The 11606-nt window shown below is 37.4% G+C and overlaps 2 protein-coding genes across 2 annotated transcripts; one reads left to right on the top strand and one right to left on the bottom strand.

Annotated features, from left to right (window-relative positions):
- Window positions 1–3441, top strand: LOC116305367 (SET domain-containing protein 4). Its single transcript, XM_031715260.2, has 3 exons — window positions 1–69; window positions 878–1729; window positions 2031–3441. The coding sequence occupies exons 2-3, from the start codon at window positions 989–991 to the stop codon at window positions 2616–2618; spliced, it is 1329 nt and encodes a 442-aa protein (XP_031571120.2). The 5' UTR covers window positions 1–69; window positions 878–988; the 3' UTR covers window positions 2619–3441.
- Window positions 3442–8613, bottom strand: LOC116305368 (uncharacterized). The gene is made up of 5 exons (XM_031715261.2): window positions 7929–8613; window positions 6582–6659; window positions 5828–5904; window positions 4513–4650; window positions 3442–3718 (listed from the first exon to the last, which is right to left on the bottom strand). Exons 1-4 carry the CDS (start codon window positions 8415–8417, stop codon window positions 4524–4526), a joined length of 771 nt encoding a protein of 256 aa, XP_031571121.1. The 5' UTR covers window positions 8418–8613; the 3' UTR covers window positions 3442–3718; window positions 4513–4523.
- Between the last annotated feature and the right edge of the window lie 2993 nt (window positions 8614–11606).

The following is an 11606-nucleotide window of genomic DNA, read 5'->3' as shown; positions in this document are numbered from 1 at the left end:
GGCGGACAAAGCGTGAAAAATGACCGAAAATGTGGCAAAATTGTTCTTAGAAATACGACCTAGATTCAGGTATTTTTTAATTTCTTTAACATTTATTAAATACATGTTATCCTTTGTTTAAATACGCGCAGTTTGTCAGTTTGCTCTAGCGCCATTTTATTTTCATTTTTAAAAACACGAAAGGCCTTGCTCACATGTTTTTTATTTTTAACTCAAAAAAGACAAACAATTAAAAGGTCTTACATGTTTGCATGGCATGATATTTTAAAGTACTTACAGTAACCATGATTTCTTTCCTGGGGAACTTAAAATAAGAACTTTTATTAGCATTGAGAAGTCAATTTTTAAAGGTGCAAGAGCGTCAAAAGACTAAGACGTGTCAGACATCTTTAGTATAAAACACAGAAATATAGTAAGATATACTCTGGTGAACACCACAAATCCATACATCCATCCATCCATCTATCTATCCATCCATCCATCCACTCATCCATCCACTCATCCATCCACTCATCCATCCGTCCATCAACCCATCCATCCATCCACCCATCCATCCATCCATCCATCCATCCATCCATCCATGCATCCATCCATGCATGCATCCATCCATCCATCCATCCATCCACCCATCCATCCATCCATCCATCCATCCACTCATCCATCCATCCATCCACCCATCCATCCATCCACCCACCCATCCACCCACCCATCAATCCATCCATCCATCCATCCATCCATCCATTTCTCCATCCATCCACCCATCCATCCAACATTTCACATTTCAACACATTTTAATCTTTCATTCAATACACTCAACACTGCATTCAAAGATCATAGCTTATTTCCATTAATCAATTACTGTCTTATTTTTTTTTAGAAGATCTGATAGAATTGGATATAAAATATCTTTTCAACTGAGACTAAATGCCACAGCTTATAATTCAAAACAAAGCATCTTGGGGAACCAAAATATCCAAGGCCTGTTGTCATGGTAACCTGTGGTAGGACTTGGCGACGCAGGAACAAGCAAAAGCAGCTCAACCGCCCTCATATTCTACTGGATCAAGAATACATTCAGTTGTTAAAATGGGCCAAAAAAAATGGTGTGAACTTCCGAAGTGTTCGACCAGCTGTATTTCATGACACTGGTAGAGGAATGATTGCCACAAGAAAGATCAATAATGGTGAATCGATTATCAGTGTTCCACGACAGCTGCTCATAATGACATCTACAGCTTTAAAAAGCAATGTTGGAAGACTTTTGGGACAAATGTCTAAGTGGGCAAATATCAAGCTTTCTCGTAAATGCATTCTGTGTTTATATGTTGCTCACTTAAAGCATCTTGGGGAAAAATCATTTTGGTATCCTTATATTGCAACATTACCTAAAGAATTCAATACCCCATGTTATTTTAGCGAGAACGAGCTGCAGACACTTCCAAAATCAAGCTATGAACGATGCTTAGCTCAAATCAATGAAGTACAGCAAGCTTTCAATGCAATAAAACAGACTTATAATGACAGATTTCCAAATAACCATGATTTTGATTTCTTAAAGTTTCTTACATTTGAGGACTTTAAGTGGACCTGGTTTGTTGTAAACACAAGGTCAGTGTACCTAGCCAGTGATGAGGAAAAATGCTCATGTTGCTATGGTGACTGTTGTCATGGGGATGGATATGCATTAGCACCAGTATTGGACCTACTCAACCATCAAGATACTGCTGAGGTGAGTAAATGAATGACTTGTACTAACATGTCATGTGGCACTTCCATGAGATTCGTGGAAGCACAAAATTTTCCAGTCAGTTAAAAAGTGGTAAAAAGTCATAGAAAAGCCTTGCATATATTAGTCATCCTTTGTTATACACAGCCTACAACACCATGATATCCCTAGAAAATAATAAAAGCTAGTTTATCCTGGGATATAATCAAAGTCACACCCCACATCATCATCACACACACTAACGAAAGGCCCAACGAACAATGCGAGTTTTACACTTTCATCTAATTGTTGTCGTTCTTTTTAGATATCTGCTGGATTCAACCAAGAATCACAAGCTTACGCGATTCGCACGGTAACTGAATATCAAAGATATAATCAAGTCTTCATCAACTATGGTCCTCATGACAACACAACACTCCTTATCGAATATGGTTTTATTCTTCCAAAAAATATCCATAATACTTTCAAGTTTAAACCTGAACAAATCTTCCGTATTTTAAACCTTCAGTCCTCACCCAGCTTAACTAAAAAGATGAATCTCATCGAAAGAAATAATTTCAAACAAGATTTTAGTTGTAGAGAAGATGATGGTGTTTCATGGAGTCTTTTAGCAGCCTTAAGGATGTTAGCACTTGAGGAAGACATGCTGACTCAGTGGAATAAAGTACTTGATGGAAAACCAGTTTCTATCAGTAGTGAAATTCTTGTACAGAAATGGATAGCACAGATACTGTCTCACTCACTTGGGGAATTAGAGACTGATTACTTTGAACAGCACAGTCTGGCAGGTCAGAGTACCAACACACAGCTTGCAGTGCAACTCAGGCAACAGGAAATACTAATTTTATCAGCAGTATTATGCAGAGTAGATATTCCTGGTACTTGTGGCTGAAAATGTTTCCATTATAAAGAGTAATGTTCCCAGCAGATTTAGGCAGTAGATTATAGCCAAGGTTAGCAGCAATTAGATTCTGGTATTTGTCAGTAATGTCAGTTATAAGAAATAAGAAAGCAAGAGGTGCATAGTTTGATCCTCAGTGACCTCACACACTTGTTTTAAGGAGCAAGTATGGCTTGGTTGGTAAGCGTGCTGCCTGCTAAGCAAGAGGTCCATAGTTTGATCCTCAGTGACCTCACACACTTGTTTTAAGGAACAAGTGTGGCTTGGTTGGTTAGTGTGCTGCCTCCTAAGCAAGGGATCCATTGTTTGATCCTCAGTGATATTGAACACACATTTTCACTCATCTCTAATCCATGTATGGTAAATATTTCTTTCACTGCCATTCAAACAACATTGATGGAGAGAGGGGAATGTACACTGTCATCTTTCTTGGTAGAGACTTCACAGTTTTAAATTTATTGACAAATCATGGCTCAGAGCCAATCTCTAGCCCAGAGTCTTCTGGCTTTTTGATCAGCAGGCTGACGGCAAAGCAGGAAAGTGCTTGTGGACTCAGGGTATGAGATTGGCTCAGTGCTGGAACAAATGAAACCCAGGAGCTCTTGGTACAAGAATGGGCTGTAGCCACCATTTGGACAGTGGTCTGGTTTTAATGAAAGTGGTCTGGTAAAAAAAAAACAATTTTTCCAAGCTCCCCAATTTTGCAAGGGGAAAATGGTTCTGACAGAAAAACATTTTGTGCTTTTAAAACTGAATGAACCATACTGGTGGCTACACCACTACGAGGGAATATTAAAAACATTGTGTAAAAATATATATACTTAGTAGTGTATTGATCCATAAATATTTCTTTACAGTAATTCTTTTGATACAATGAACACATCAAATGAGTTCCTGGTACTTAAGGGTTCTTTTATCTCTTTCAAGAATCAAAGTTTTGTCATGAATTTTGATCTTGGTGTGATGGTTTTGAGCATGAAAGTCATGTTGGTACGAAGGGTATAAGCTTGTTAGCACAGCAGAATTTTTACTCTCTTCTACCAGTTGTGTGGCGACAAGGACTTCTTGGGCAGACATGATTTTTGTATAATCTGAAAAATATTAGAAATTTGGTTATGATAAGATATTGTAAGATTACATCCAAGAAGTGTAATCTGGAATCCAGGAAATGGAATCTGGAATGCAAGATGTGTAATCTGGCCTTCCTGATTTGGAATCTGGAATGCAAGATGTGCAATCTGGAATGCTAGATGTGCAATCTGGAATATAAGATGTACAATCTGGAATATAAGGTGTACAACCTGGAATATAAGATGTGCAATCTGGAATCCAAGATGTATAATTTGGAATACAAGATGTGCAATCTGGAATACAAGATGTGCAATCTGGAATATAAGATGTGCAATCTGGAATATAAGATGTACAATCTGGAATATAAAATGTGCAATCTGGAATATAAGATGTACAATCTGGAATACAAAGTGTACAATCTGGAATACAAAGTGTACAATCTGGAATATAAGATGTATAATCTGGAATACAAGATGTACAGTCTGGAATATAAGATGTACAATCTGGAATACAAAGTGTACAATCTGGAATACAAAGTGTACAATCTGGAATATAAGATGTATAATCTGGAATACAAGATGTACAGTCTGGAATATAAGATGTGCAATCTGGAATCCAAGATGTGCAATCTGGTATCCAAGATGTACAATCTGGAATACAAGATGTGCAATCTGGAATACAAGATGTGCAATCTGGTATCCAAGATGTACAATCTGGAATCCAAGATGTGGCATCTGCCTTGGAATGAGATGATAAGATGTCCAATCTGTAACCATATAGATGCTATCTGGTATCAAAATACAATGGTCCTTACCAATGTGAACGTTATATTACAGCTCCTGGGAGGGTTGAATATGCTGTCCCCAGAAAGTCCTGTTCTATGCTCTCCATCAGTGCCTTTTCGTCTTCATCATAATATTCATTGTATTCGGTTGGTACTTGTGGAACTTGACTGAAGGACAAAGCATTTGAAGTGAGTATATAAAGGCTGTATAAGCACCCAAGGGAGGGGTGGGTGACTGCGATGGGGAAGGCGTTCACTGCACTCGGCGGTGAACGTGCTATAGATCACGGTCACGGCACGTCACACTTACGGCACTGAGCTTTTCACAGTCATACGAAAACTGCACTATGTCGGTTGCTTGTTGATTCTCTCATATCCGAATTGAATTCAGTGCATAAATCCAATATGTGGAAATGGCCATTCACAGTTTTTATTCAGGGTCGGGGAAGGGGTCCGTATCACGCGCTATTTTTTCCCGAGATCCCACGTCCCGCTAAATCACGTTTATCCCGAAAATCAGAAAACAAAATCCCACATTCCGGTTGGAGAGTCACTTGCGTCGTCATCTACACAAAAACCGGCGATATTTATGTCTGTTATGACGAACCGTTAATCCTTGTTTTTCTTTCACCATTCGGCCGCTTTTTAGAGCGTTTTGAGATGAAGTCGAAAATTTCAGTAATAACTCCCCGTACATGTTACGACATGTAACACTGACTGCAATCAGTGCTTGGCTTTCCAAAAGAATGAGTGGGTAACGCACGGTACTGACTCACATAGAACCGTTTTCGTATGGTAGAAAAAAGTCGGTGCCGCATACATGCCCTGCTGCGGCCGTGATGTTTTTAGAATTTAGGTAGGAGAATATTTCTTTGCGCAATGTGATTGGTCTGGCAGACCCGTGACCGTGTCTGTGCCGTGCTTAAAGCATTTTATTGGATGAAGAGTAAATTCTCGTGAAAGGTGATTGGGATGAGCATGTCGTGACCGTGCTTGTATTATAAGCACGTACACAGTATTGCATGCCGTAACATTGAAATGGCTTCCCATAAGAATGGTTATCGTATGAGTGGGAAACATACGGTACTGACTTACAGCACGTACGCGGTACGACATGACGTAACATTGAAATGGCTTCCCATAAGAAAGGTTATCGTATGAGTGGGAAATGTACGGTAATGACTTACAGCACGTACACGGTACGACATGCCGTGACATCGAAATGGCTTCCCATAAGAATGTTTATCGCATGAGTAGGAAACGCGTACAGTAATGACTTACAGCACGTACATGATACGAAAAGCATTAATAAGTGTTAATCTATCGTAAATAATTATCGCCTCACCCATTCGATATTGATCGTTTTCTTTCCTGTTTGGTATCCATAGCAACAGTCTTCTCTTTGTCAGGTGATTTATTGGCCTACAAAACACATATGACATTAAAAACTTGGTCATTTTCTTCACGACTTCACTTAATAAGATAAAACCATCAACTTCAACACAAAAAAATTGGTGAAGTTTTTGTTGCATGTCGGTTGCAGGATGACCATTTTGCTTAACAAACTTGATTTGTATTATATATTATTCATGCGTAAGATCGCATCAGAACAGAAGAAATTCTGCCGGAAAATGCGCAGACAAAGTTCAGGAAAATTTCATGCCGTTGTGAGGTTTTATAGCTTGTTATGTAACACACCGCAACAAAATCTTCACCAGCTCTTTTTAATAGCTGTAAACGTATAATTGTTACACTGTATACAGCATTCAGTTCCTTGTGAAACGCAAAGGTCGTCTTGTAAAAGTGACTTGACGCCCAAATGTTTTTGTTTTTTTTTCGATTTTTCTAGTTTTTCATTCGTCAATGTATTTGTCTTAAGGTATTTCTGTATTTAGCACGGCATTACGACCTATAAAGCTGTCAGTGTTTTCAGTTTTTGATGTTGTTGATAATCGTTCTCGTTTTCAGGAATTTTTTTTACCAAAGTGTTGAGGTACATGCGTGCACATATCGATAATTTCAAACAAAGCATTTTCCAAAGAATGATATAAAAGATAAAAAGAATCGAGTCTTATCTTATTCAATACAAAAAAACCTACCTGTTGTGGAACATTGACAGCTTTAAACTTATCAATATCGACCAAGGATGATGGATCAAACGGCTCTTCTGAATGTTTCTAAAAAAAATAGTGAAAAAAACGGTTTATATGTTTAAAGTGGTCATTAGACTAACACATTAGTAGACCAGAATTCCATCGTTTCTTTTATGTTTATTTGACTATTACTAACACCGACGTTGCTAACATTTTTTATTTCACGAGTTAAATGCCTTCACTCTATACGAGGATCTATATTTTAAAATAAAGATATGAGAGTTTCGTTGAGGAAAAAGGAACAGCGACAACCTTTTTTGTCGGTCATTATCCACAACTCTGACGAAAGTACTAAAACGTGGTACATTTTTGAAAACTAGGGCAGCGCTTCGCATCAAGAAAGCATAGATCGGAGAGCCGGATTTTCTTTAATCTACGTTTGAATGGGGGGGGGAAATGGTTAATTGGAGCAAAGGTTTAAGGAACAATAGTACGGAAGTGCTTTGTTTAGTATTTGTGTTGCCTTAGTTCGTTAATATCCACGCTTGACGCCACGAAAGATGGGAAACCATTTTGGTGTTTCGTTCGGCTAAACTTATAACCGAACGGAAACAAAAATAGTACTTGTTCAGTAATGATAATAAAATACCTAAATACTTAGGAAAAATAATTAATAAAGAGGAATCAAATACTGCGTTTTATTTTATTTTACACTATTCGTACGAAAGGAAATTGTAAGGAAACTGCCATTTTGTATGGAGCGCCATTTTTTGACAAAAAGTGAACAAAACTATAACGAAAAGGAAAGATTCTTGCGCTAATTGAAACGACTTTAAATTTAAATCTATAAAATAAGCGAGGGAAAAAATAATTTTCAGTCTTTGAAGAAAATCAAAATTGTATAATTCAAAATTAATATTCTCATGAGAAGTACTACTTGCGTTTAATGACATGGTTAAAATATTTAACAAATAAATCAAACCTCCAACTACAGTAATAGAAAAATAATTTACTCCAAAACGCGCTCTAAGAACGTTCTGTTGTTATTATAATTCTTAAAAATTCACAAACGATTTCAATTATATCAAAATATCTCTTATTGGAAAACTATATTCTACAAGTTAAAAATCGTAAAATAAAAATAAAATCAAATTTGTTTGAATTTAAAAAATATATAACATATATTTTCGATGATCAGTTTTGCCAAAAAACTACAAAATCAATCGAAATTAAGCGAAAAAACAAATATGGTTTTATTGTTCAAAATCTGTTAGAAAAACGCAGAGTTAAATTTTTTATCCATGCTTTTTATTTTGTGTTCATTTTACGAGCAGCTATGATTGATTTGTTTACCTTTGTTAATCGCTGTGTAACCTCAAATTGAATTCCATGATCGAGTACTTCAGATTTGTTTGGCCCAGTTACAGCAAATGATCTTGAAGTTAAGTCTATACCATCCTTTCCATACTCGCTGTCAAGTTCTGATTCTAAATTCATTAGGTTTTCGTTATGAGGGTCAGAGACGTTGTGTGTGTGAGTCTGTTTGGCGGGACTATCCGACCAGCCATCCGACACAGAATCAACTAAGCTTTCTCTTGCGTTTTCAACTCGTTTCACTTTCTTGTCGCCGGCAAATGGTGGTTTTGAAACGTTGTTCTTAACATGAATATCAGGCGTCAATGCAATAGGACTCGGTGAGTCTATGGAGTTTAATTCCATCGAGTTGGTATTTCCATCGTCTCTTTTCTCAGCATTTTCTTGATCACCGACCGTAGGCTTAACTTTCACTGTAGCGTTGTTATTATTTAAGTTTGGGACCTCTTTGCTACCGCCACAACCCATTCCTCTGCCTATGTCATCGTAGATCCATTTTACAACCTTGACGACTTGTAACTAATTTAATGTCTCGTTATCTTGTTGACTCTAGAAGGTAACCGGTTGCTATTTGCTCGTCTTGTCTATTTGATGTGGTTACGCATTTTAATGAGTTCAAAAACAATTAACTCGAACAAAGCAGAGGTTCATCTACCCGAGGTAATATTTTAGTTGATAGATTAATTGACGTCATCACTCGAAGTGCGCCCTTAATTAACTCGATAATTACTATTTGTTCCGTCGTCGCGTCGCGCGCACGACCAATATTAATAATATACTATAGAGAGCTTAAAATTCTCGTTTACGGCAAACGTGAAACGTCAGTTGACCATTAAAAAATTCTTTAAAATTAGCGAAAAGGAATCGCAAAAATCTCCAAGTAGTAGATAAACAAAAGAATACTTGTCTTTGTCGAGAAGGTTTGCAAAAGGTAAAGTGAAATGTAGGGAAACGATGAAAACGTGGTCACGTTTGCCGTTTGCGGGAAGGAAAAACGGGAATCTTAATCTGTCTAGTATAAAAAAATTTTCAAAAATGTTCACGAATTTGAACTCTTTTTACCAAAAAAAGCCTTGACGAAAGCCAGCTTTCATTTTTTGTTTTTGTTTTGACGGTTGGATAGAATCTGTTTAAAACGAACAGAGCAAAATGACACAAGGAAAGAAGAAGAAGCCAACAATAAGGAGTTTTTTTCAATGTAAAAACAAGAATAAATATCTAAAAATGAAAATTGCCATCTTGACTCAAAAAAGTGGTTATACGGGACGATTCGAGACATTCACATTTGACATTTATTGATGTTATACGGGACGATTCGAGACATTCACATTTGACATTTATTGATGTTATACGGGACGATTCGAGACATTCACATTTGACATTTATTGATGTTATACGGGACGATTCGAAACATTCACATTTGGCATTTATTGATTTAAAACGTTTTGTCGCAAATACGACTCGTCGATTTTCAATGCGTGTCGTTACACGAGTTGGTTTTTCGGCTTTTGGGTCTGGGGTAGGGTATCATTTTTTTACATTTTGTCTGGGATAGGGTATCATTTTAGTCTGGGACACGGTTAACGATTTGGTCGTTTTTGTCTGGCGAATAGACTACTCTTTCTGCCGGCACAAAAACAATAAAAACGTTAGTAAATATTGATTGCAATCTATTGAATAACCGTCTTTTGCATGTCAACAAAATGTAATATGACCGAGGTGTAGCCTGGGATAGGGTGTACAATTCTTAGCTTTAGTCTAGGGTAGGGTATGTAAAATCAAAATTTCAGGTCTGGGATAGGGTCAGGGTTTTGAGGTCCTGGTGGCACACCCCTACCCAAGTTGGGGTGGTAGTAACCCCCCCCCCGGGTTTTAGTCTCACGAGATTCAAGAACAAATGCATTATAATAAGTCTAACAGCCTCGTGCTTTCATCTGCTTCTCGGATGATCAAACACTCGCACGCGTTTTTGATCTATTACTTCAACACAGTCAAAAAAGACGGTCATGCAAATAAAAACCTTTATATTCAATCATTCTTAAAAACATTCTCTCTATGCTTTTTTTTGTCTTCGCCAAGGAACATGGTCTCGGCGTCCCAAGACGCAGACACGTTATACCATGTGTATCGTTTTTACCTTAAACATCATCTTAACCCTTATGTCATTCCCTTGAGTATTATTTTTTATCAGTGATACAGCCACTAAAATATGCATTATTTCAATTGAGCCTGCACTCAATTTTTTTTGATTCAGGAGATATAAAAGCGAGGTGAATGGGTCAACCATTCCTCACGACAACGTCAACGAATATTCTATAGAATAAACAAAAACATTAAAGACATCAATAAACTTTTAACGACTCTTCTTGTCGCTGTGAATATTTCTCGCTCTGGATATATTTTCTCAAAAATGTCACAGATTTCCGGCTCCGAATTTCGAACGCTTGACTACAAAACTATCGCTATAGTGACTGTGAATTGAGTTTCTTCAAAATCAGATAAGTTGATACCGATAATCGTTTGCAATTCAGAGTCAGAATCCTTAGACATGTTTAAGAAACCCTTTTGATTGATGTCCACCAAAACTCAATTTTTCGTTTGTGATTTAGGTCTCAGTTAAACGCAGTAACGGCACCACAATGGTCTAAAAAAATCTAAAAATAAATACTAGCTTTAGCTGTCGTATCACAGCGTGGGACGGGGCAATCACAAGAGAGCTAGGCTCCAAACTAGGTGAAAGCCCAAAGATCGAATTAGAATTTAGAAGTTGGTTTTTGAGGAGGGAGGAAAACCGGAGAACCCGGAGAAAAACCCTCGAAGTACAGGAGAGAACCAACAAACAACTCTACTCACATACTACATAGGAGAGAACCAACAAACAACTCTACTCACATACTACACAGGAGAGAACCAACAAACAACTCTACTCACATACTACACAGGAGAGAACCAACAAACAACTCTACTGACATACGACATCGAGACCGGCAGAGCTTGAACCCAGGTCGCATTGGTGAGAGGCGGCGCATTAGCAGCGCACGACACCGTTGCTTCTTTGGGAACTCTCTTTGGGAATGCTTGCAACCATCAATAGGTTGCTATCAAAAGACGTCGCTTCCGGTAATAGCTTTTTTTAATGGCTTGTAGAATCTTGGAGGTTGTTTTGATCTCTTGTTTTCTCGTTTGATGTCGTGAAAATAGTCAAATACAATAGTTTGAAGACTTATTTTGATATGTTTTGACTTAGCATCCGCTAGTTGCCCCCAGTCTACCGCTTGTTTGCCCCCCAGTCAACTCCAAAAAGTCACGTGATTGATAGTAAGTAATATTATATAATTATCGTGTATGTTATGTATAATTTACCTATCCATGCATCATCTGTGTATTACCCAATTTTATAATTACCATTCTTCTTCGTTTTATACATGATGCATTTGTAAAAACACTATTTCTCTTTGCTGTGTGTTCGAATACAGTTATTATTACACTGACTATTATTTAATTCTGCCACAATATTGTCAAATTGATGCAGAAAATATTTAAATGCGATGCAGCTTTAAAAATATCATTCTTCGAGTCACCATCAAATGTTGATAGAATAGCGCAGTGCACTGATTCTAAAAATAGCTTAAAGATTCGGACAAACATTGCATTCTG

Source organism: Actinia tenebrosa, unplaced genomic scaffold (genome assembly GCF_029948245.1).
Source record: "Actinia tenebrosa isolate PJP-AT-01 unplaced genomic scaffold, QUT_ActTen_1.0 PGA_scaffold13__45_contigs__length_12533684, whole genome shotgun sequence".
In the NCBI taxonomy this organism is placed as follows: Eukaryota; Metazoa; Cnidaria; class Anthozoa; order Actiniaria; family Actiniidae; genus Actinia; species Actinia tenebrosa.
This window is presented reverse-complemented; position numbering and strand designations above follow the sequence as displayed.